Here is a 26,992-nt window from a genome sequence, read left to right as displayed (position 1 = left end):
CTTCAATGCAGCAGCTATGCAATTGAATGACAGCAATAATTCTGCTGCTTATTCACTCATACAGTATTGCACCTTTCACAAAATGTGAAAGCTTTCATTAGACTAATTCCACTGTTTGTGAAAGGCAGATTGTTCCATTGGTTTTAGTATAATTCACTTCTTGCGTTGTGCCAGTAGAATTATTTCTTCAAAATAGGAAAGGTATAAAGTATAATGCGTGAGTTTGCAGAAGAGCAACTGCATGAAAATGTTTGTTGGCTTTAGACAGAAATCTGTTATTTGCCTCCCCTGTGACACAAATCAATCAAAACACATTAAATCAAGACTTTGGACAGCAGATCACATACATGTCAGGAAATCTTTGATTGTGGCAATGAAGGTCTTGATGTCTGCAATGTTCTTTTTCATCTGATTGTTGACTGAGGCAACTTGATTTGTCAAACGTAAGGCGTTGCTTTTCATTTGTTGTGCCTTTTGATCTGTATTTTCAACCTGAAAGTTAGCACATGTTAAATTACAATACATTCTCCACCACTGAGGTTTCCATATGTTTTGTTATGGCTCCCTGGGCTGGTGCACGGTCAATTCCTGCCTCACTTGACCCAGAGTCACAACGCAAGTGAAATTAGATGTTATTTTAAAATAACCGAGGTCCTTGGCTAAGCCAATAAACTGCAGTCACCAGGTTTGTAACTTTAACACAAGTAACATTTTATTATATACAGTATTGTAATTAAACTCACAGAAAATGTAACCAACTATCTATACCCCTTTCCCAATTCCCCCTCCCTTTCTAACTACTCTCATTTTGTACACACATGGAGACAAGCAACGCAGAGGTGATAGGGTCATTGAGAGTAAAGAAAGTGGGCGCGATTCTTCCAAAAGGGAACAAAGTCCCGTCGCACCCCCCCCCCCCCCCCCCCCCCCCCCCCGGGAAACCCCGAGAGAGCCATTCTGTCAGGTCCCCTTCTGTTAGGATCACTGCTGAACGGCGCTCGTCCAAGGCCTCTGAGGCACAGGGGTTGAATCCCAAAGCCTCAGGTACCTCAGGAATCTGCACATTAGAGTTAGGTTTACTGCCTCGCTCTAATATGTGGATTTGCTAAAAAGTGATCCTGCCGATTGTGGCCGGGATTCACATGGTAACGCCTCGCAAGGTTGCATTGAATCTGTTGAGGCATTGTGAACCGGGTTGATCCCAGGAGCGGGGTCTCCCAGCTTTCAACAGCCAAGCTGCGCCACGGCAAACTGCTTTTCAAGCCCAGCATGGGATCGCACCCCATATTAACAAAAATAAACCCATAAAGATCTTTGATGCACGAGGATGGCTTCCAGTTAATGGCTTTCTGGCGTTCTAGCCTTCGTTTCGGTATTTCTTCCTTTTAGGCTTGAGAGGGTTTTCTCTAGCAAGGTTGCCAACTTTCTCTGTAGTTTCAGCATTAATTCATGTTTACAGCAAAGATGTGCCAAGCACTCACTAGTTTTAGAACAATAAAACAGTTCTTTAGTTCAGCCTCAAGAGAGAGACTGGCCCTTTCACTTAGAACATAGAACAGTGCAGCTCATTACATGCCCTTCAGCCCACGATGTTGTGTCGACCATTTATCCTAATCTAAGATCAACCTAACCTACACCACTTCAATTTAATGCTGTCCATGTGCCTGTCTAAGAGTCGCTTAAATGTCCATAATGACTCCACCACCTCTGCTGGCAGTGCATTCCACACACCCACCACTCTCTGTGTAAAGAACCGACCTCTGACATCTCCCCTACATCTTCCTCCAATCACCTTAAAATTATGTCCCCTTATGACACCCCAGTTCAGGCAGCATCCTGGTAAATCTCCTCTGCACCCTCTCCAAAGCATCCACATCCTTCCTATAATGAGACAACCAGAACTGGACACAATATTCCAAGTGTGGTCTAACTAGAGTTTTATAAAGCTGCAACAAAACCACGCGGCTCTTATACTCAATCCCCCTGTTAATGAAAGCCAACACACCATACACCTTCTTAACAACCCTATCAACCTGCGTGGCAATTTTGAGGGATCTATGTACGTGGACCTCAAGATCCCTCTGTTCCTCCACACTTCCAAGAATCCTGCATTTAACCCTGTATTCAGCATTCAAATTTGACCTTCCAAAATGAATCACTTCATATTTATCTAGGTTGAACTCCATCTGCCACTTCTCAGCCCAGCTCTTCATCCTGTCAAATGTCCTGTTGTAACCTGCAACGGCCCTCGACACTATCTACAACTCCACCAACCTTTGTGTCATCAGCAAACTTACTAACCCACCCTTCCACTTCCTCATCCGAGTCATTTATAAAAATCACAAAGAGCAGAGGTCCCAGAACAGATCCTTGCAGGACACCACTGGTCACTGACCTCCAGGTGGAATACTTTCCATCCACTACCACTCGCTGTCTTCTTTCAGCCAGCCAATTCTGAATCCAAACAGCCAAATTTCCCTGTATCCCATGCACCCTAACTTTCTGAATGAAGGGCAGCACGGTGGCCTAGTGGTTAGCACACCCGCCTCACGGTGCTGAGGTCCCAGGTTCGATCCCGGCTCTGGGTCACTGTCCGTGTGGAGTTTGCACATTCTCCCCGTGTCTGCGTGGGTTTCGCCCCCACAACCCAAAAATGTGCAGAGTAGGTGGATTGGCCACGCTAAATTGCCCCTTAATTGGAAAAAATAATTGGGTAATCTAAATTTATTAAAAAAAAAAGAAAAAAAAAACTTTCTGAATGAGCCTACCATGGGAACCTTATCAAATGCCTTACTGAAATCCATATACATCACATCCACTGCCCGACCTTCATTAATGTGTCTCGTCACATCCTCAAAGAATTCAATGAGGCTTGTGAGGCATGACCTGCCCCTCACAAAGCCATGCTGACTTTCTTTAATCAAACTATGTTTTTCGAAATAATCATAAATCTGGGCCGGGATTCTACCCTACCCGGCGGGGCGGGGGGGTCCCGGCGTGTTGGAGTGGTGTGAACCACTCCGGCGTCGGGTCGCCCCAAAGGTGTGGAATTCTCTTCACCTTTAGGGGCCAAGCCCTCACATTGAAGGGCTAGGCCCGCGCCAGAGTGTTTCCCACTCCACCAGCTGGCGAGAACGGCCTTTGGCGCCACGCCAGCCGGGGCCGAAAGGACTTCGCCGGCCGGCGTAAGTCCGCGCATGTGCCAGTGCGTCAGCGGCTGCTGACGTCATACCGGCTCATGTGTAGGGGAGGGGGTCTCCTCCCCCCCCCCCCCGCCATAGTGAAGGCCATGGCGGGGGCGGAAGAAAAAGAGTGCCCCCAGGGTACAGGCCCGCCCGCGGATTGGTGGGCCCCGATCGCGGGCCAGGCCACTGTGGGGGCACCCCCCGGGGTCAGATCGCCCCGCGCCCCCCCAGGACCCCAGAGACCGCCCGCGCCACCAATCCCGCCGGTAAGAGAGGTGGTTTAAACCACGCCGGTGGGCGAGGCCTGTCAGCGGCGGAACTTCAGCCCATCGCGGGCCAGAGAATCGCCGCGGGGGGCTCGCCGACCGGCGCGGCGCAATTCCCACCGACCCCCCCAGGGGGGTCGGAGAATTCCGCCCCTATCTCTCAGAATCCTTTCCAATATTTTGTTCACCACAGGCGTAAGACTGATGGGTCTGTAATTCGCAGGGATTTACAGGGCAACAACAGGGCAGCAACATTCGCCTCCCTCCAATCATCCGGTACTACTCCAGTGGAGAGTGAGGATGCAAAGATCATCTCCAACGATGCAGCAATCTCCTCCCTCACTTCCCGTAGTAACCTTGGGTATATCCCGTCAGGCCCAGGGGACTTATCTATCCTGATGCTTTTCAAAATTTTCAGCACATCCTCCTCCTTAATATCAACCTCTTTGAGTCAGTTAACCTGGTTCACAGTGTTCACATGGGCAACAAGGACCCTCCCTCTAGTGAATACTCATTTATTCATTTATTCATTTCGGGCCTCCTCCATCTCCTCAGACTCTAGGCACAAGTTCCCTCCACTATCCCTGATCGGCCCTACTCTCACTCTGTTCATCCTCTTATTTCTCACATAAGTGTAGAGCACCTTGGAGTTTTCCCTAATCCTTCCCGCCTGGGCTTTTCCATGGCCCCTTCTAGCTCTCCTCAGTCCATTTTTGAGTTCCTTCCTGGCTCCCTTGTAACTCTCTAGAGTGAATTCAGATCCTTGCTTCCTCAATCTTACGTAAGCGTCCTTCTTCCTCTTGACTAGAAGCTCCCCTTCTCTTGTCATCCAAGGCTCCTTCACCTTATCATTCCTTCCTTGTCTCAGTGGGCCAAAACTATGCAGCACTCGCAGCAAGCGCTCCTGAAACAATCCCCACATTACTGTTGTGCATATCCCCAAGAACAATTGTTCCCACTTTATGCTCCTCAGCTCCTGTCTAATAGCAGTATAATTCCCCTCCCCCAATTAAATACCTTCCCATACTGTGTGTTCCTATCCCTCTCCATGACTATGGTAAATGTCAAGGAGTTGTGATCACTGTCACCGAAATGCTCTCCCACTGAGACACTGACACCTGGCCTGGTTTGTTGCCAAGCACCAAGTGCAATATGGCCTCCCCCCTGGTCGGTCTATCTACATATAGAGTCAGGAATCCTTCCTGTACACACCTGACAAAAACTGCTCCATCCAAACCATTTGCAATAAGGAGGTTCCAGTCAATATTAGGGAAGTTGAAGTCCACCCACGACAACAACTCTTACTTATGCACTTTTCTAAGATCTGCTGCCCAATCTGTTCCTCTATCTGTCTGCTGCTATTGGTGAGTCTATAGAAAACTCCCAATAAAGTGACTACTCCTTTCTTGTTTCTGACTTCAACCCATACTGACTCAGTCGACAAACCCTCCTCAACTACCTCCTTTTCTGCAGCTGTGGTGCACTCCCTAAATAACAGTGCCACTGCCCCTCCTCTTTTACCTCCCTTCCTATTCTTCTGAAAACATCAAAATATCTAACCATTATGCTCCTGTAAAATCCATGTCTCCATAATGGCCACAACATCGTAGTACTAAGTACTGATCCAGGCTCTAAGTTCATCTCCCTTATTACTGACACTCCTTGCTTTGAAACAGGCACACTTTAACCCATTCTACTGAGTGCAACTTTGCCTTGTCAACTGTCTATCCTTCCTCACAGACTTGCTGCATACTATTTCTGCCTGTTCAACAGCTACCCTATCCTCTGATCCATAGCTCTGGTTCTCATCCCCCTGCCAAACTAGTTTCAACTCTCCCGAAGAGCTCTAGCAAACCTCCCACCCAGGTTCTGTGCTGTACTGTTCTATGTTCTATATTGGTGCCCCTCCAGTGCAGGTGCAATCCGTCCTTCATGTACAGGTCCCACCTTCTCCAGAAGATATCCCAATGATCCACACATAAAACTGGAGATGTCAAGATTCAAAACAGAGGTAAAAAACCAACATAAGTGCGCTTTACCTGAATGCTCGTATTATTCGGAATAAAATAAATGAGTTGATGGCACAAATCATCGTGAATTACTATGATTTAGTGGCCATTACTGAAACATGGTTAAAGGATGGTCACGACTGGGAGTCAAATATCCGAGGGTATCAAACTATTCGGAAGGACAGACTGGATGGTAAGGGAGGTGGTGTTGCTCTGTTATTTAAGGATGACATCCAGGCAATAGTAAGGGATGACATCGGTGCGATGGAGGATAAGGTTGAATCCATTTGGGTGGAAATCAGGAATAGTAAGGCGAAAAAATCAATGATAGGAGTAGTCTATCGGCCACCAAATAGTAACGTTATGGTGGGGCAGGCAATAAACAAAGAAATAACTGATGCATGTAGAAATGGTACAGCAGTTATCATGGGGGATTTTAATCTACATGTTGATTGGTTTAAAGAGATCGGTCAAAGCAACCTTGAGGAGGAGTTTATAGAATGTATCCGCGATAGTTTCCTAGAACAGTATGTAATGGAACCTACGAGGGAACAAGCGGTCCTAGATCTTGTCCTGTGTAATGAGACAGGATTGATTCATGATCTCATAGTTAGGGATCCTCTCGGAAGGAGCGATCAAAATATGGTGGAATTTACAATACAGATGGAGGGTGAGAAAGTAAAATCAAATACTAGTGTTTTGTGTTTAAACAAAGGAGATTACAATGGGATGAGAGAAGAACTAGCTAAGGTAGACTGGGAGCAAAGACTTTATGGTGGAACAGTTGAGGAACTGTGGAGAACCTTCCAAGCGATTTTTCACAGTGCTCAGCAAAGGTTTATACCAATAAAAAGGAAGGACGGTAGAAAGAGGGAAAATCAACCGTGGATATGTAAGGAAATAAGGGAGAGTATCAAATTGAAGGAAAAAGCATATAAAGTGGCAAAGATTGGTGGGAGACTAGAGGACTGGGAAATCTTTAGGGGGCAACAGAAAGCTACTAAAAAAGCTATAAAGAAGAGCAAGATAGAGTTTGAGAGTAAACTTGCTCAGAATATAAAAACAGACAGTAAAAGCTTTTACAAATATATAAGACAAAAAAGAGTGGCTAAGGTAAATATTGGTCCTTTAGAGGATGAGAAGGGAGTTTTAATAATGGGAGATGAGGAAATGGCTGAGGAACTGAACGGGTTTTTTGGGTCGGTCTTCACAGTGGAAGACACAAATAAAATGCCAGCGACTGATAGAAATGAGGCTATGGCAGGTGAGGACCTTGAGAGGATTGTTATCACTAAGGAGGTAGTGATGGGCAAGCTAATGGGGCTAAAGATAGACAAGTCTCCTGGCCATGATGGAATGCATCCCAGAGTGCTAAAAGAAATGGCTCGGGAAATTGCAGATGCACTAATGATGATTTACCAAAATTCACTAGACTCTGGGGTGGTCCCGGTGGATTGGAAATTAGCAAACGTGACACCACTGTTTAAAAAAGGAGGTAGGCAGAGAGCAAGAAATTATAGGCCAGTAAGCTTAACTTTGGTAGTAGGGAAGATGCTGGAATCTATCATCAAGGAAGAAATAGCGAGGCATCTGGATAGATATTGTCCCATTGGGCAGACGCAGCATGGGTTCATAAAGGGCAGGTCATGCCTAACTAATTTAGTGGAATTTTTTGAGGACATTACCAGTGCAGTAGATAACGGGGAGCCAATGGATGTGGTATATCTGGATTTCCAGAAAGCCTTTGACAAGGTGCCACACAAAAGGTTGCTGCATAAGATAAAGATGCATGGCATTAAGGGTAAAGTAGTAGCATGGATAGAGGATTGGTTAATTAATAGAAAGTAAAGAGTGGGGATTAATGGGTGTTTCTCTGGTTGGCAATCAGTAGCTAGTGGTGTCCCTCATGGATCCGTGTTGGGCCCACAATTTACATAGATGATTTGGAGTTGGGGACCAAGGGCAATGTGTCCAAGTTTGCAGATGGCACTAAGATGAGTGGTAAAGCAAAAAGTGCAGAGGATACTGGAAGTCTGCAGAGGGATTTGGATAGGTTAAGTGAATGGGCTAGGGTCTGGCAGATGGAATACAAATGTTGACAAATGTGAGGTTATCCATTTTGGTAGGAATAACAGCAGACGGATTTATTATTTAAATTATAAAATATTAAAGCATGCTGCTGTGCCGAGAGACCTGGGTGTGCTAGTGCATGAGTCACAGAAAGTTGGTTTACAGGTGCAACAGGTGATTAAGAAGGCAAATGGAATTTTGTCCTTCATTGCTAGAGGAATGGAGTTTAAGACTAGGGAGGTTAATAGAACATAGAACAGTACAGCACAGAACAGGCCCTTCGGCCCTCATTGTTGTGCCGAGCAATGATCACCCTACTCAAACCCACGTATCCACCCTATACCCGTAACCCAACAACCCCCCCTTAACGTTACTTTTTTTTAGGACACTATGGGCAATTTAGCATGGCCAATCCACCTAACCCATACATCTTTGGACTGTGGGAGGAAACCGGAGCACCCGGAGGAAACCCACGCACACACGGGGAGGACGTGCAGACTCCACACAGACAGTGACCCAGCCGGGAATCGAACCTGGGACCCTGGAGCTGTGAAGCATTTATGCTAACCACCATGCTGCCGTGCTGCCCGTTGGTTATGTTGCAATTGTATAAGGTGTTAGTGAGGCCACACCTGGAGTATTGTGTTCAGTTTTGGTCTCCTTACTTGAGAAAGGACATACTGGCGCTGGAGGGTGTGCAGAGGAGATTCACTAGGTTAATCCCAGAGCTGAAGGGGTTGGATTATGAGGAGAGGTTGAGTAGACTGGGACTGTACTCGTTGGAATTTAGAAGGATGAGGGGGGATCTTATAGAAACATTTAAAATTATGAAGGGAATAGATAGGATAGATGCGGGCAGGTTGTTTCCACTGGCGGGTGACAGCAGAACTAGGGGACATAGCCTCAAAATAAGGGGAAGTAGATTTAGGACTGAGTTTAGGAGGAACTTCTTCACCCAAAGGGTTGTGAATCTATGGAATTCTTTGCCCAGTGAAGCAGTTGAGGCTCCTTCATTTCATGTTTTTTAGGTAAAGATAGATAGTTTTTGAAGAATAAAGGGATTAAGGGTTATGGTGTTCGGGCCGGAAAGTGGAGCTGAGTCCACAAAAGATCAGCCATGATCTCATTGAATGGCGGAGCAGGCTCGAGGGGCCAGATGGCCTACTCCTGCTCCTAGTTCTTATGTTCTTATATCTGAAGCCTTCCCCCCTGCACCAGCCCTGTAGCCACGTGTTCAGCTGCACTCGCTCTATGTTCCCTGCCTCACTTGCACGGTAGCAATTCTGAGATCACTACTCTGCTTGTCCTGCTCTTTTGCTTCCAACCTAACTCCCTAAAATCACTTTTGAGATCCTCATCCCCCCCCCCCCCCCCCCCCCCCCCCCCCCCACAAGGGGGGACTTCCAAGGTCAAATCACTTCTGCCAAGCTCTCTCTCAGAAAGCATCATGCAGGGACAAATCACTGACTGTTGTCAGGCAGAACACTGTCCCTGGCCAAATCACAGGTTGCCAGCCAACCAATTGAACCAACTCCCTCCAAAGTTGGTTCCTAAGATTCACTTGGTGCCAATGAGTCTCTTTCTCCTCTCCAAAGTACAAAACCTAGAAACACACTGTCCTGACAAGCAGGCTGCTCAGCTCGAGTCCTCTGCTTCAAGGCACATTCCGATTATGGGTCCATGGACCAAAAATAATAAAATAAAATAAAATAAAATGGGAACAAAGGAAACAAACAGGAAGGACTCTTACAGTATTAATATTAAAACATTCCCATTAAAAATAGCCAAATAATAATGGAAATATTAATAAATAATAATTGAAATATTATTATTAATACTAATAATGGGTCATGGGCTGATAGATAAAATCTTGGAGGTAGATGACAGATACTCAAGTGATACCACCCCAGAGCTTCTGGCTGGCAGAAAGAAACTGTAGACGCAGGTTGATTTACTGTCCACAGACAAAGCAGTTATATGGCACGAGAATGGGGAGAAGGTCAGTCGCTTCATGGCTTGCTAGTTGAGGCAGCAGGTAGACTCCTGAGAGATTATTCAGGTTCCAAAGTCAGCTGGCGTGTTAGTGTCCACGCCAGATAAAGCCAATGGGGCGTTTGAGATGTTCCATAAGAACATCCTTTGTCGGTCGGACCACTTGGGGAGGGGTCGGATATGATGGAGTTTTTGGAGGGCTTGGAGTGTCCTGAGGTGGAAGCGGAGGATTGGGAAGGGCTGGAAGAGTCTTTGGGTGCAGAGGATGTCCTGACAGCTATTGAGAGAATGCAGACGGGTAAGGGTCTGATCGATTTCCAGTGGAATTGTATGAAAAGTTTGCAGGATGGTCATTCCCGTTAGGGTTGTCTGAGGGCCCCGCAGCATGGGTTCTCTTCCCAAGATGCTGATACAAGCATCATTTCACTTCTCTTGACAAAGGATAAGGGCCCGGTGGAGTGTGAGTTGTCCCTTCCGATTTCCCTATTAAATGTGGATATTGACCAAGGTGTTAGTACTGAGGCTGGAGCAGTGTCTCCCTCAGGTTATTGGAGGATTAGACGGGTTTCATTAAGGATTGGTAATTGGCATCTAATGTGTGGCAGTTGTTCAATGTGGTGTTGTCCCTGTCGGAGGGGGTGGAGCTGGAAGTCAGTGTTGTACGAGATGCTGGAAAGACCTCTGATGGGGTAGAATGGGGCATTTGTTTGTGGCACTGGAAAAGTTTGGCAAAGGGCCTAAGTTTGTATCATCGGATGATTGTTGTAAAAAGCACCACAAATAACGTGAGCTTGGGGTATTTTCAGTTGAACAGGAGAATGAGACAGGGTTTGCCCCTGTCCTCTCTTGTTTGCAGTGGTGATAGTCCCTTTGGCCATTGCCCTGAGCACTATAGATAGGTGGAGGGGGAACATGAGGGGGGGCGGGGGGGGTCTGTGGACCACAGGGGCTGGATTCTCAGATTATGAAGCTATGTCCCCACGCTGGCATGGGAACGGTGGCGTTTTACGACCAAACATTCGGCGCAAAACGACCACCGGTCGTCCGTTTGGCTGGGGGCTATTGGCCAAACAGGGCTAGTAGCCGAACGGCCCGGAGAATTACTGGGTCCGTGGCCGCGCATGTGCACAGGGGCGGCCTGCAGCAGCCGCGCCGTGCAACATGGCGCCGGCCGCTCACGGACCTGGCCTGCAAAATAGTGCCCCCGTTTGGCCAGCTCGCGAGCCCCGAATCACTTAGTCTCCAAAATGGAGAATCCAGCCCCATATTTTTGCCCCTGTGAGATTGGGTTCTACATTTGGAGGGGGTAGGAAGGAAGGGGCTGTAAAGAATGGGGGATCTGTTCTTGGAGGGACGGTTTGCGAGTTTGGAGTTGTTATCGGAGAAATTTGAACTCTCATGATCTGATTCGTTCAGATACCTGCAAGTCTCAACTTTGCGAAACGGATCTTTCTGACCATCCCTGTGGTGCCGCCATCTTCATTAATGGAGAGGGTTCTTTTGTTGGCAGGGTCGGAGGAGGGGAGTACATTGGGTACCTATGGAAGGATTCTGATTGAAGATGTAGTATCGATGGAGGGGTTTAAGGCCAAATGGGAGGAGTTGGGGCTGGTGTTGGAGGATCGGGTGTAGAGTGAGGCCCTGTGGAGGGTGAAAGCCACATCCTCTTGATCAAGGCTTGGTTTAATACAGATTACGGTAGTACAGAGGCCTCATTTGACTGGGTCTAGGATGAGCAGGTTTTTTGCAGGAGTGGAGGACAAGTGTAAGCATTGTAGGAGGGGTCTGGCTAACCACGTACACATGTTCTGGTCATGTTCTAAGCTCGTGGGGTTCTGGGTCTTCTTCTTTATCACCATGCCGGCCATTCTGAAGGTTGAGCTGAAGCCCTGTCCCTTAGTGGCCATATTTGGAGTGTCAGACTTGCCGGAGCCGCAGGCGGCCGCGGGGGCCAATGTCCTGCCTTTGCCTCGCTGATTTCTTGGTGATGAGTGCTGATGGGATGGAGGTCATCTTCTCCATCCAGTGCCTCAGTGTGGCTGCGAGGTCTGATGGAGTTTCTATACCTCGAGAAAGTCAAGTCAACCGTGACGGGAGCAACTGAGGGTTTCTACCAAAGGTGGCACCTGTTTATTCTCTATTTCAACGAGCTGGTCACCATTCGTTGCTGAGTTAAGGGGAGGGGGCAGAGGGGAAAGGGAGGAGGAATTTTTAAAATAATAATAATCTTTATTAGTGTCACAAGTAGACTTACATTGACACTGCAATGAAGTAATAAAGAATGAATATTCAATTACGTACAGCTGCTGCCGAGATTGGACTGTTGAAAGTAAAATTGCCAATATTCCAATTCTACCACAAATAGCTTGTAGGGAAAAATTATGGCAATACCTAAACTTATAGATAAGAAGGGTTAAGTATTCCTGTGCTATTTCATATATCACTATTATTTCTGAACATTTTAGAAAATGTCCTTACCCTTTTGGCAAGCTCAGTAATTCTGTTTGAGACGTCTGGTATCGAAATACTTCCTCTCTCGGCATCTTCAATGGCTTTCTTGGCCAGGTGAAGTGTCCCCTGGCAATTGATACCTTCACAGGTCTCAGGGCAAAGATCACCTGGGCACCTTTCTGCAGTGCAAGGTTCCATTCGAGAGCCACCACAGACCTGAAAAAAGGTCATAGTAGCATTAGTTGAAAATAGTGATATATCTTCAACAAAAGCAATTGCATGTTAATAAAATTTAAAACATAAGAACATAAGAACTAGGAGCAGGAGTAGGCCATCTGGCGCCTCGAGCCTGCTCCGCCTTTCAATGAGATCATGGCTGATCTTTTGTGGACTCAGCTCCACTTTCCGGCCCGAACACCATAACCCTTAATCCCTTTATTCTTCAAAAAACTATCTATCTTTACCTTAAAAACATGTCTCCCTCAGGTTAACTGGGCAAGGAATTCCATAGATTCACAACCCTTTGGGTGAAGAAGTTCCTCCTAAACTCAGTCCTAAATCTACTTCCCCTTATTTTGAGTTCTGCTTTCACCCGCCAGTGGAAACAACCTGCCCGCATCTATCCTATCTATTCCCTTCATAATTTTAAATGTTTCTATCATCCTTCTAAATTCCAATGAGTATAGTCCCCGTCTACTCAACCTCTCCTCATATCCAACCCCTTCAGCTCTGGGATTAACCTAGTGAATCTCCTCTGCACACCCTCCAGTGCCAGTATGTCCTTTCTCAAGAAAGGAAACCAAAACTGAACACAATACTCCAGGTGTGGCCTCACTAACACCTTATACAATTGGTGTCATAACCTCCCTAGTCTTAAACTCCATCCCTTTAGCAATGAAGGACAAATTTCCATTTGCCTTCTCAATCACCTGTTGCACCTGTAAACCAACTTTCTGTGACTCATGCACTAGCACACCCAGGTCTCTGCACAGCAGCATGCTTTAATATTTTATCATTTAAATAATAATTCCGTTTGCTGTTATTCCTACCAAAATGGATAACCTCACATTTGTCAACATTGTATTCCATCTGCCAGACCCTAGCCCATTCACTTAACCTATCCAAATCCCTCTGCAGACTTCCAGTATCCTCTGCACTTTTCGCTTTACCACTCATCTTAGTGTCATCTGCAAACATTGCCCTTGGTCCCCAACTCCAAATCATCTATGTAAATTGTTAACAATTGTGGGCCCAACACTGATCCCTGAGGGACACCACAAGCTACTGATTGCCAACCAGAGAAACACCCATTAATCCCCACTCTTTGCTTTCTATTAACTAACCAATCCTCTATCCATGCTACTACATTACCCTTAATGCCATGCATCTTTATCTTATGCAGCAACCTTTTGTGTGGCACCTTGTCAAAGGCTTTCTGGATATCAAGATATACCACATCCATTGGTTCCCCGTTATCTACTGCACTGGTAATGTCCTCAAAAAATTCCACTAAATTAGTTAGGCACGACCTGCCCTTTATGAACCCATGCTGCGTCTGCCCAATGGGACAATTTCTATCCAGATGCCTCGTAATTTCTTCCTTGATGATAGATTCCAGCATCTTCCCAACTACCGAAGTTAAGCTCACTGGCCTATAATTTCCTGCTCTCTGCCTACCTCCTTTTTTAAACAGTGGTGTCACGTTTGCTAATTTCCAATCCACCGGGACCACCCCAGAGTCTAGTGAATTTTGCTAAATTATCACTAGTGCATCTGCAATTTCCCTAGCCATCTCTTTTAGCACTCTGGGATGCATTCCATCAGGGCCAGGAGACATGCCTACCTTTATACCCATTAGCTTGCCCATCACTACCTCCTTAGTGATAACAATCCTCTCAAGGTCCTCACCTGTCATAGCCTCATTTCTATCAGTCATTGGCATGTTATTTGTGTCTTCCACTGTGAAGTCCAACTCAAAAATACCTGTTCAGTTCCTCAGCCATTTCCTCATCTCCCATTATTAAAACTCCCTTCTCATCCTCTAAAGGACCAATATTTACCTTCGCCACTCTTTTTTGTTTTATATATTTGTAAAAACTTTTACTGTCTGTTTTTATATTCTGAGCAAGTTTACTCTCAAACTCTATCTTGCTCTTCTTTATAGCTTTTTTAGTAGCTTTCTGTTGCCCCCTAAAGATTTCCCAGTCCTCTAGTCTCCCACCAATCTTTGCCACTTTGTACGCTTTTTCCTTCAATTTGATACGCTCTCTTATTTCCTTAGATATCCACGGTCGATTTTCCCTCTTTCTACCGTCCTTCCTTTTTGTTGGTATAAACCTTTGCTGAGCACTGTGAAAAATCGCTTGGAAGGTTCTCCACTGTTCCTCAACTGTTCCACCATAAAGTCTTTGCTCCCAGTCTACCTTAGCTAGTTCTTCTCTCATCCCATTGTAATGTCCTTTGTTTAAACACAAAACACTAGTGTTTGATTTTACCTTCTCACCCTTCATCTGTATTTTAAATTCCACCATATTGTGATCGCTCCTTCTGAGAGGATCCCTAACTATGAGATCATGAATCAATCCTGTCTCATTACACAGGACAAGATCTAGGACCGCTTGTTCCCTCGTAGGTTCCATTACATACTGTTCTAGGAAACTATCGCGTATACATTCTATAAACTCCTCCTCAAGGTTTCCTTGACCGACCTGATTAAACCAATCGACATGTAGATTAAAATCCCCCATGATAACTGCTGTACCATTTCTACATGCCTCAGTTATTTCTTTGTTTATTGCCTGCCCCACCATAACATTACTATTTGGTGGCCGATAGACTACTCCTATCAGTTACTTTTTTGCCTTACTATTCCTGATTTCCACCCAAATGGATTCAACCTTATCCTCCATAGCACCGATGTCATCCCTTACTATTTCCCGGATGTCATCCTTAAATAACAGAGCTACACCACCTCCCTTACCACCCACTCTGTCCTTCCGAATAGTTTGATACCCTCGGATATTTGACTCCCAGTCGTGACCATCCTTTAACCATGTTTCAGTCATGGCCACTAAATCATAGTCATTCACAATGATTTGCGCCATCAACTCATTTACTTTATTCCGAATACTACGAGCATTCAGGTAAAGTACACTTATGTTGGTTTTTTTACCTCTGTTTTGAATTTTAACATCTCCAGCTTTATTCCTTTTAGTATTACTGGGCCTATTCACTGCGCTCCCCTCAGTCACTGTACCTTGTACTGTCGCCCTTTTTGATTTTTGACTATGTCTTCTCTGCCTTGCACTATCCCCCTTACTTCCTTTTGCTTCTGTCCCTGTTCTACCTTCCAACTTCCTGCATCGGTTCCCATCCCCCTGCCACCTTAGTTTAAACCCTCCCCAACAGCTCTAGCAAACAACCCCTGAGGACAGGCTTTGCAAAGTCCTAAAAAGAAAATCTACCAGATTGTCACAGCTCCGGTATTGTGGGTATAGGCAAGCTGCAAACCTTCAACAAGTACGGAATCACCCGGAACCTCAGTGTGAACCTGCAGAAGGTGCAGCTACGAGAGGCAGAAAGAAGTGGTCACACCCAAGGTACAGGACAATAGATGGAGCAGGCAGGCAGTGTAGGAGTCCCCTGTGCCTGTGCCTCTCTCTGACAAGTATGCCCTTTTGGGTACTGATGAGGAGGAAGGCCCATCAGGTGACAGCAGCAGCAGTAGCCAGAGCGGTGGCACCATGGCTGGCCCTGCTATAGAGAGGAGGGGGGCAAAGCATAATTGAGCTATTAATTGGGGATTTGATAGTCAGCGGCACAGATAGGTGCTTCTGTGGTCACAAAAGAGACTCCAGGATGGTGTGTTGCCTCCCTGGTGCCAGGGTCATGGATGTTTCAGAGCGGTAACAGGACATCCTGAAATGTGAGGGCAAACAGGCAGATGTCATTGTTCACATTGATACAAATGATATAGGCAGGAAGAGCAGCAAGATCCTACAAAGATATTACAGGGAGTTCGGTAGTAAGCTAAAAAGCAGGACCTCTAGGGTAGTCATTTCAGGATTATTCCCCATGCCATGTGTTAGTGAGGCATGCATAGAATTTTTATAATTTAAAAAAAAATAATTTACAGTGCAGAAAGAGGCCATTTGGCCCATCGGGTCTACACCGGCCCTTGAAAGAGCATCCTACTTAAGCCCACATCTCCACCCTATCCCTGTAACCCAGTAGCCCCACCAATCCTTTGGACATTACAGGGCAATTTAGCATGGCCAATCCACCTAATCTGCATATATTTGGACTGTGGGAGTGTAATAACCTGCCTGCTTACCACTGGCTGGGAACTAATGGCAATCTCACAATCCTTAGGGAGTATGAACTTCCCCAATGAGGGGGGGGGGGGGGGGGGGGGGCGGAGAAATCATTAGCAGATTCCCTGCATAAATAAAGCTGGCCAGTTTGGAACCAGCTAAAGAGGAGTGAGCAGCAAGGGAGTTACTGCTGCTGTTGTATATATATGTTATTGTAAATAAATGTTATTCCTTTCTATCCTTCAACTCGTGCTGGATTCTTCATGGCCCTCACAAAACTGGCGATGAGGGTTAAAGTGGATAGCTGTCTATGCTCCTGAAGCCAACTCCCTCAATTTTTGTTGGATACAGGTCGGAAGTTTTTTTTTTGTTACAATATGCCTCTTTATGGACGTTTGGCTGTTTTTGATGCTGCGTTGGAAAGTTGGAACCAGTACGCACAACGGATGCGTTACTATTTCCGTGCAAACAACATCACTGAAAACGAGTGCCAGGTGGTCATATTGCTCACCGCCTGCGGCCCGCATACGTTTGGGGCGATTAGGAGCCTTACGTACCCAGCTGCGCCGGACACCAAGGCTTTTGATGAACTTATGAACTTAATGGGGCAACATTTTGACCCAACCTCGTCCACAATAGTCCAACGTTACCGGTTTAATCCCGCTGAGAGGACCCCAGGAGAATCCCTTGCTGAGTTTCTATCCAGGCTACGCAGGATTGCGGAGTACTGTGACTATGGTGAGACCTTGTCAGAAATGTTACGCGACCGTTTGGTTTGCGGTATTAACAATGCGGCCACCCAGAGAAAGTTGTTAGCCGAGCCAACATTGACTTTTCAACAGGCCATTCAAATAGTATTGTCCCGAGAGAGCGCAGAACGGGGAATGCAGGAGCTTTAGGGAATGGAGGTGCATGCCTTGGGGCGCAACCCCTTCTGCTCAAAAGCGTCTCCCTGCACCCCTGCGATACCTTGGGCGGGGCGTCTTCCGGTTTAACGCCAGTGGCCGGATGTTCCTCCCTGAAGGGAGCCTTCTCCAGAACCAATGGATGAGGAGCCATGTCCGTGTCAAACTTGTGGGCGCCGCCCCCATCGCGGACGCCGGTCCTGGGGGCGCCAGAGGCACCGTCGTCCCAACAGAATCTGGGGCCAGCCCAGGGGCCGTACCTTCCATTTGGATGATCCTGCGGCGACTACTCCCGAGGACGTGGAGACGGAGGATGACTGCCTGCAGCTGCATTGTGTGGCAGCTCCCCGTGTGGCCCCCATTAAAGTGACAGTACGGGTCAATGGTCACCCGCTTGAGATGGAGTTGGACACTGGCGCAGCGGTCTCCGTGATCGCCCAGAGGATATTCAACCGCATCAAGCAGGGTAAACAGACCCTTACATTAACCGACACACAGGCCAGGTTGGCCACCTACACGGGGGAACCATTGGACATTGCAGGAACTACGATGACCCCTGTTGTTTATGGATGCCAGGAGGGGCGTTTCCCACTTATTGTGGTGCGCGGCCATGGGCCCAGCTTGTTGGGTCGGGACTGGTTGCGCCATTTGCGGCTGCAGTGGCAGCACATCCTCCAAACAGTTTCTGGAGGGTTGACTGAGGGGTTAGGACGATACCCAGGTGTATTCCAGCCCGGTTTGGGGAAAATAAAAGGGGCTGTAGACCATATCCAAGTCGAACCAGGAGCCACGCCGCGCTATTTCCGGACGCGCCCTGTGCCTTACGCCTTGCTCGAGAAGGTAGAAGGGGAGCTCACTTGTTTGGAGACTTTGGGTATCATCAGGCCCGTCCGTTTCACTGACTGGGCAGCACCAATTGTACCTGTAATGAAGCCAGATGCAACAGTTCGCTTGTGCGGCGACTATAAACTTACAGTGAATACGGCTTCCCGGCTTGACCGATATCCAATGCCTCGCATAGAGGATCTCTATGCGAAGCTTGCAGGCGGACTCTCATTCACGAAATTAGATATGAGTCACGCCTACCTGCAGTTGGAGCTGGACCCTGCCTCCAACCATATGTAACGATTAATACACACCTGGGCCTGTATGAATCTACATGGTTGCCCTTTGGGGTATCCTCTGCCTGCGCTATTTTTCAACGCGTCATGGAGGGCATTTTGAGAGGTTTACCACGTGTTGCTGTCTACTTAGACGACGTTTTGATCACAGGGATGTCAGAGCAGGAAAATTTGGAGGCTGTCCTTAGACTCTTTTCGGAGGCTGGAGTCCGTTTACGTCGCACAAAGTCTACCTGGGTTAGCGGGTGGACCGCAAAGGTTTGCACCCCGTCGCAGAGAAGGTGCACACAATTCAACAGGCCCCCGCCCCGACTGACACTTCGCATCTTCGTTCTTCTCTCGGCCTCGTAAACTATTACGGGAAGTTCGTCACCAATCTGGCAACTACGCTGGCCCCGTTTCACCTTCTGCTAAAGAAGAATCACACCTGGGTTTGGGGTCAGCCGCAAGAAACTTTCCGGCGGGTAAAATTATCGTCGGCTGGGTTACTAACCTACTATGATCCTGGGAAGCCTTTGTTCATCACGTGTGATGCATCCTCATATGGTATTGGGGCCGCCCTGTCCCACAAGATGGAGAACGGGGCCGAGCAGCCGATAGCTTTTGCCTCCCGCACATTGACTGCAGCGGAAAGGAAGTATGCGCAGATCTAGACTTTGCGGTGAAACGCTTCCACCAGTATGTGTATGGCCGCCACTTCACTATCGTGACTGATCAGAAGCCTCTGCTGGCACTTTTCCGAGAAGATAAGCCAATACCACCGATTGCTTCCGCACGGATCTAGCGCTGGGCTTTGTTGCTCGTTGCCTATGAGTATTTTCTGGAGCACAAACCAGGAACCCAGATAGCGAATGCCGACGCAATGAGCTGATTGCCTTTATTAACCGGCCCCATGTTCACCCCTATGACTGGTGAGGTGGTTGCAACCCTAAATTTTATGGACTCCTTGCATCATAGATCCGTGAGTGGACCCAGATGGATCCAGTCCTGTCAAAGTTTCGGCACATAGTCCTGTATGGTGGGCAGCATAGACAGCTCCCAGGCGAGTTGCGGGCATTTTCCTCCAAGCTGTCAGAATTTAGCGTGGAAGACGGCATCCTCTTGTGGGGGACGCGTGTGATTGTCCCGGAAAAAGGACAGGAGCTGACACTGAGAGACTTGCACAATGGGCATCCGGGTGTGACCATAATGAAAATGTTGGCCGGGAGTTATGTCTGGTGGCCAGGCCTCGACACCGACATTGACAAGGTGGCCCAAAACTGCTCCATTTGCCAGGAGCATCGGAAGCTTCCACCAGCTGTGCCCCATCATCACTGGGAATGGTCAGGGCGGCCTTGGGCGCGCTTGCATGCGGATTTCGCCAACCCTTTTCAAGGATCCATGTTCCTTCTATTAATCGATGCCCAGTCTGAATGGTTAGAGGTGCATAAGATGGTAGGCACAACATTCTGCGCAACAAGTGAGAAGATGCGTTTGTCTTTCAGTTCGCATGGCCTCCCCAAGGTGCTGGTCACGGAAAACGGCACTCCATTCACAAGTGAGGAGTTTGCGAGGTTCATGAAGATGAACGGCATACGCCATACCCGCACCGCTCCATACCACCTGGCTTCCAATGGGTTGGCGGACATTCAAACGAGGCCTAAAGAAGCAGTCTTCCAGATCTATGGACATGAGACTGGCTCGCTTTTTGTTTTCATTGAGGGTCACCCCCCATGCGGTTACTGGGGTAGCTCCCGCAGAACTCCGAATGGGACGGAGACTTCGCACCCACCTTAGCATGGTTTTCCCGGACATTGGCACAAGTGTACGCCGCACTCAAGAACGGCAGGGACATGGTTTTTCTCGGCATCGGCCGATTCGGCAGTTTTCACCCGGTGACCCAGTGTTCATTCAAAATTTTGCTGGTGGTGCACAGTGGGTCCCTGGCGTAATATTTCGCCGAATGGCCCTATCTCTTACCAGATGCAAGCCCAGGGTTGTCTCCAGCGCAAGTATGTTGACCACGTTCGGTCCAGAAGACTATCCCTTCCAAAGATTCCCCGCCCCTGGAGCTCACTTCTCCAGCCACAGAGACCAGACACAGTGGAGAGTATTCCTCACAATCTTCCTCTGGCACCGCACTCAAAGCCTGCGCAGGTCGTTGCAGAACCGCGTGGAGATAGAGACGCCGAGATGAAGGAGGCAGCAGACTCTGACTCCAACATGGAGACACAAGACACCTCAGAGGGGGAGTCCTTGGGCCCACGGGCCGTGGATGTACAACTGTTATGCCATTCATCACGGAAGCCCCGTTCTCCGTCTCGTTACACGCCGCCCGATCCAGCGCCTCATGCAAATGGTGTCCGGCCTGCGGCTAAACGAGTCTGACACCCTCCTTCACCAGGGTCTTCGGTGGATTCCTTGGACTTTGCGGGGGGGGGGGATGTTATAACCTGCCTGCTTACTACTGGCTGGGGACTAATGACAATCCCACAATCCTTTGGGAGAATGACCTTCTCCAATGAGGGGGGTGCGGAGAAACCCCACGCAGACACGGGGAGAACATAGAACATACAGTGCAGAAGGAGGCCATTCGGCCCATCGAGTCTGCACCGATCCACTTAAGACCTCACTTCCACCCTACACCGTAACCCAATAAGCCCTCAACCTTTTTGGTCACTAAGGGCAATTTAACATGGCCAATCCACCTAACCTGCACGTCTTTGGACTGTGGGAGGAAACCGGAGTACCCAGAGGAAACCCACGCAGACACAGGAAGAACGTGCAGACTCCGCACAGACAGTGACCCAGTGGGGAATCGAACCTGGGACCCTGGCGCTGTGAAGCTACAGTGTTATCCACTTGTGCTACTGTGCTGCCCATTGGTAAAGTCGCATGGGATTCGGGGTGTGTAGCTGGATGGATAAAGAACTGGCTTGGCAACAGGAGACAGAGAGTAACAGTGGAAGGGAGTTTTTCAGAATGGAGATCTGTAACTAGTGGTGTTCCACTGGGATCAGTGCTGGGACACTGTTGTTCGTAATATATGGAAATGATCTGGAAGAACATGTAGATGGTCTGGTTAGCCAGTTTGCAGATGACACCTAGATAGGTGAAGTTGCAGATAGTGAAGGGGTCAGAGAATACAGCAGAATATAGATAGATTGGAGAGTTGGGCAGAGAAATGGCAGATGGAGTTCAATCTGGACAAGTGCGAGGTGATACATTTTGGAAGATCAAATTCAGGTGAACTATACAGTAAATGGCAGAAACCTTAAGAGCATTGATATATAGAGGGATCTGACTTTCAGGTCCACAGTTCATTGAAAATAACAGTGACGGTTGAGAAGGTGATCAAGAAGGCATTTGGCATGCTTGCCTTCATCAACCAGGGCATTGAGTACAAGAGTTGGCAGGTCATGTTGCAGTTGTATAAAATTTTAGTTAGGCCACATTTGCAATATTGTGTGCAGTTCTGGTTGCCGCAGTACCAGAACGACGTGGATCCTTTGGAGAGAGTGAAAAGAAGGTTAACGAGGATGTTGCCTGGTCTGGAGGGTGTTAGCTATGAGGGTTAAACTCAAATTGTTTTTGATGGAAAGGCAGATTGAGGTCTGCAAAATTACGAGAGGTATAGACAGGGTGAATAGTCAGAAGCTTTATTCCAGGGTGGAAGACTCAATTACAAGGGGCCATAGGTTCAAGGTGAGAGGGGGAAATTTTAGAGGAGATATGCGGGGAAAGTTTTTCACGCAGAGGGTGGTGGGTGCCTGGAATGAGTTGCCATTGGAGGTCATAGAGGCAGGCACATAGCAGCATTAAAGATGTGTTTTGATAGCCACATGAACGGGCGGGGAATGGAGGCATAAAGATCCTTTGGGAAATAGGTAGTAGGTCTAAATAAGGAATCTGGATCGATGCAGGCTTGGTGGGCTGAAGGGCCTGTTCCTGTGCTGTAATGTTCTTTGTTCTTCTTTGTTCTAACCCAAATTTAATCAAGGATGAAGACAGTAAGCCACAAAGAGAAGGCCTGCTAAGATATTATTTAGCTGAGGTGCAAAATGAAATTGACTACACAACAGGGAAAATAGACTTCAGACATATTGGGTGGTACTTTCCACATTGGCCGGGCTGGCAACGGAGCGGAAAGTCTTGTGAGTGACCCAAATTGCTTCTCATGCTGATATAAACATAGGATCCCCCGCCAGTGAGATGGAGCGTTTCCCAATGCTCAATGTCAGGAACATCATGAATACATTATCATCTCATTATCAACTGAATCACCAACACCACTTCCTCCCATTAAAACGTCCACTCAAAGCAGCATGAGGGTAGAACAGCATGAATCATGACTGATCTCCCATAGCACGGTAGCACAGTGATTAGCACTGTTGCTTCACAGCACCAGGGACCCGGGTTCGACTCCCGGTTTGGATCACTGTCTGTGCAGAGTCTGCACGTTCTCCCTGTGTCTGCGTGGGTTTCCTCCGGGTGCTCCGGTTTCCTCCCACAGTCCAGGAAGATGTGTTGTTCGGTGAATTGGACATTCTGAATTCTCCCTCTGTGTACCCGAACAGGCGCTGGAATGTGGCGACTAGGGGCTTTTCACAGTAACTTAATTGCAGTGTTAGTGTAAGCCTATTTGTAACAATAAAGATTATTATTATTATTATTATTAGGTGTGCATCTGGTGAACAGACCGAGAGCTCAGGTGAGTGTATCACTCAGGGGGAGTGGGTCAGTGTCAGGGGACAGTCCCTGGGAAGTGCTGGGATGGAGGAGGAAGCTTTTTCTTGGAGGGGTGGATCCTAATGAACTATTGTGCACTGGGGCTGCCTTAGAAAATAGTGCCCCAACTTCAATTAAGTTGCTGAACCAAGTGGCTCAGAGCCAGAGTTATGTTGTAGAAGATGTCCCTTTATGTTTTTCAGACTGAGTGCTCGAGATATACTCGACTAAGCCACCATTGCTGCCAGTGGCTTCAACGTTGCTTTTCCAGCCAGTTACTGACCTTAGCCGATTTCCAGGAAAATCTCACGCATTGTGTTTTGTCAGTTATGAGAGTTGAAATGTAAATATTCAAGGATCCCTAAACTCAGATACAAAAAGGAAACATATGCCCTCTGAATGTCCTAATTTATTTTTGCACTCATATAGCTGATTCAATTGAATTATAACAATCGGAGAGATCATGTTGTCAGTGTTTGAATGAAAACAGCGAATCCCACCACAAACCCGTATTGACATGGTTGCAAATTGAGTCTGCTATCAAATTCACATGCTCCACAGTTTAAATGGTCCCTTACTTTGTTGATGAGAGGATTTACGTTGGGAGACTTCAGACCGTCCTTCAGATTTTCCAGTTTATTCCTGTTGTCTGTGTTTATATGTTTAATGAGCTGATTTGCAGTTAACCGAGCTTCTCTAGATTTAAGAATGATGGGTTCCACAGCAACAATCCTGTCTTTTGTTTTTCCAGACTGTTGATATGATGAAAGAATGTTGTTGAAAGTACCTGGAGGAAACAGAAACCATCAGTCACCTCGATCTAAATACATTGTGTAGAAAAGTTTTCGTGTTCAGAAGAAAAGCGAATGTGTTCAGATTTTTGTTTTCATTTCACTTTCCCTGGCAGTCCTATCCACACTACCCTGCAGAGAATCTGGGCAAGCACCACACTCCCAGCTATTTGTCAATATTTTCCAAACTAATCCAAGAGCTGGGAGGCAGGGAGATGGAGAAACTTACTGCCAAATTTCCTCCACCTGACTAGCGAAAGCCTCCTCCTGATGGCCTGATTCAAACTCGACACTTCCACAATCCACTGGCACATCAGTATCCAGTCTCACAAGACACAATGGCCTGGATTCCCCGTTACGAGTCTGTCCTGCTACCACTGCTAACGAGAACAGAAAATTTGGTTGCACCGTTTGCTGGCACCAGGATTCCCGCCGCTTGTCAATGGAGTTGCCATTGAAAACACCCCGTGCCACCCGGAAATTTCTGGGGGGGGGGGGGGGGGGGGGGGGGCACTGCTGGTGGGATCAGAGAATCCTACCCACCAGCGATCGGCTGGGTAATCCCACCCAATATCTTTTTTTAAAATCTCCCGTTTTCAAAGCTGTAACTTTAGGTTTCGGGATGGTTTCAGGGGTGCCAGTTATTCTCTGATAGTTACCCTGTGCCTTATTGTCAAAGTGAGTTTTGATTGTGAAAGTTTACTGGCTATTCCAATCTGAGGTGTGGATCCCACAGCCCAATCCCAATGTTGCCCTCACCTCATATCTGCACACATGCACTTTCTCAAATGGTGAGTGTTCTGCAGCGCAAAAACTGACTGATTTATTTTTACCTTCTTAGCCAGCAATAGTTGACTCAGCATAAACTCGAATCAACCTGGAACCTTCCGGGTCCCCATGAGGCAATCCCTTCTTCGAATCTAAACCTTGCTTTGTATCATAGAACGTAGAACAGTACAGCACAGTACAGGCCCTTCGGCCCATGATATTGTGCCGACCATTTATCCTAATCTACACCCCTTCAATTTACTGCTGTCCATGTGCCTGTCCAAGAGTTGCTGAAATGTCCCGAATGACTCTGACTCCACCACCTCTGCTGGCAGTGCATTCCACACACCCACCACTCTCTGTTGTAGCCATCTGGGATGGCCACTTCCAGAATACAAAATGGATGTTTGCAAAGATTGCAGGGAGCTCTAGACAATGCTAACAAAACAAGCAGGCACAGAGCCTGTACGTGTATTGGGACCGCAGCTCCCAGACGAGACTGAAACTGTAGGTCTATTAGTATATTGATGGCCCATCTCCGGGAACAAAGGGAAGATACTCAAGTAACCGATCTGGCTCCAGACCTCGCGGCACCAGTTCCCCAAACCGAAAGCACAAACAAAGCCAGGCCAATGGCCACATAGGACCTGCCCAGCCATCTGGGCACCCACCCCTTTATTGGTCAAGATCAATACGAGTGATCAAGATACGGCCCAATTGATTGGGGCCAAGTTCAAGGCCCGCCCAAAAGCGCCGAAGCCCTTTCAGGTATAAGAAGAAGGCCCCAGGAGAAAATCGCTCTCTTGGACTTGGCTCTCGAAGCGGAGAGACCCATCCACCAGCTGCACCAGAAGCAGTAAGTCCAAAGTCAATGCTCGCTACCAGACGGATGACCTTAGCTGTTCTCCTTTACCACTTCGACCCCAGCAGCCTCAAATCCGAACAACAGCCATTGTTCCTCTGATTGAGTGGGTACCCAAAGCTAAGTATAGGCTTTAGCATTAGAGATAGTTCAGTCTGTAGTATTTTGTGCATGAGTTGATATTGCTGTGTATGTAAATAAATAGTATTGACTTTGAACTAACTAACTGGTGTATCGGCTCTTTGATCAGTATTCGGGTTTGAACCTTGTGGCGGTATCGAAAGATACCTGGCAACTCTAAAGCAAACGTAATTAGAATTAAGGAAGGCAACCATATTGACCGCCATATTTAGAACCAAATAAAGAGAGCAACACTGTGTAAAGAACCAACCTCTGACATCTCCCCTATACCTTCCTCCAATCACTTAAAATGATGTCCCCTCGTGACAGTCATTTCCAAGTCTCTGGCTATCCACTCTATCCATGCCTCTCATCACCTTGTATACCTCTATCAAGTCACCTCTCTGCCTTCTTCGCTCCAGTGAGAAAAGCTCTATCTCCCTCAACCTTTCTTCATAAGACATGCCCTCCAGTCCAGGCAGCATCCTGGTAAATCTCCTCTGTACCCTCTCCAAAGCATCCACATCCTTCCTATAATGAGGTGACCAGAACAGGGCACAATATTCCACGTGTGGTCTAACTAGGGTTTTATAAAGCTGCAGCAAAACCTCACGGCTCTTAAACTCAATCCCCCTATAAATGAAAGCCAACACACCATACACCTTCTTAACAACCCTATCAACCTGGGTGGCAACTTTGAGGGATCTATGTACGTGGACCCCATATCCTCTGACCTTCCCATCTCTGACTCTGAATGATCTGTCCTCAGCAAAGGCCTCAGCTTCATCCTCCTAACATCCCCACCTCAACCAATTTTGAACTGAGAACAACATTGAGCTTTCCTTCAATCCTCTTGGCCTCTGTACCCACGTCTTTGGCCCAGGCCCCTCCGTCTGGCCATTTACCCTCCCTCAATCCTGTAATTGAGAAACACTGGCATGACATTGACCACTTCAAGTTCTCTCCTCCCTTCAAACACTTTTACTTTCTCACCCTTCTGGTCTGTAAAGCGATCTGCACACATGTTGAACATTAGAGCATTTACTGCAACAGAAGGTCAGTGTGGTTCCAGGGTGTGATACCTTGTGTGCCTTGCGAGTCTTCACTGATGAATAGTTCAATTTTTTCCTTTGTGCTCTGCAGTTGACTGTTGATGGTTTTTACATTTCTGTCCAAGACATCCATTTCGTTGCTCAGTCGATAACTTTGATCCACTATATCAGTATCAGGGTTGATTTGCTCAGCTTCCACCCTGTGTCCAAATATAAACAAATAGACTGAGGAATAAAGTTCTGCTTTAGTTTGACACCAACACACAGGGAATGGTGAAACTCAGATTCCACAAAACCCTTACAATTTTTATTATAGAATTCTCACATTTGCATTTTTCTCCAATTACAATTCTGACACAGCAACAGCCAGTGACTGAACT

General features: G+C 47.3%; 1 protein-coding gene across 1 annotated transcript in view; it reads right to left on the bottom strand.

Annotated features, from left to right (window-relative positions):
* The window catches only part of LOC119978746 (laminin subunit beta-3-like), a 113,918-nt gene that overhangs the window by 23,386 nt on the left and 63,540 nt on the right, over positions 1-26,992 (bottom strand). Inside the window, exons 14-17 of the mRNA XM_038820587.1 lie at positions 26,643-26,812; positions 23,598-23,806; positions 12,001-12,189; positions 348-492 (exon numbers count right to left, since the gene is read on the bottom strand). Coding sequence (XP_038676515.1) covers positions 348-492; positions 12,001-12,189; positions 23,598-23,806; positions 26,643-26,812 — 713 coding nt within the window. The remainder of the gene's footprint in view (positions 1-347; positions 493-12,000; positions 12,190-23,597; positions 23,807-26,642; positions 26,813-26,992) is intronic.

This window comes from Scyliorhinus canicula, chromosome 15, assembly GCF_902713615.1.
Source record: "Scyliorhinus canicula chromosome 15, sScyCan1.1, whole genome shotgun sequence".
Classification (NCBI taxonomy): Eukaryota; Metazoa; Chordata; class Chondrichthyes; order Carcharhiniformes; family Scyliorhinidae; genus Scyliorhinus; species Scyliorhinus canicula.
This window is presented reverse-complemented; position numbering and strand designations above follow the sequence as displayed.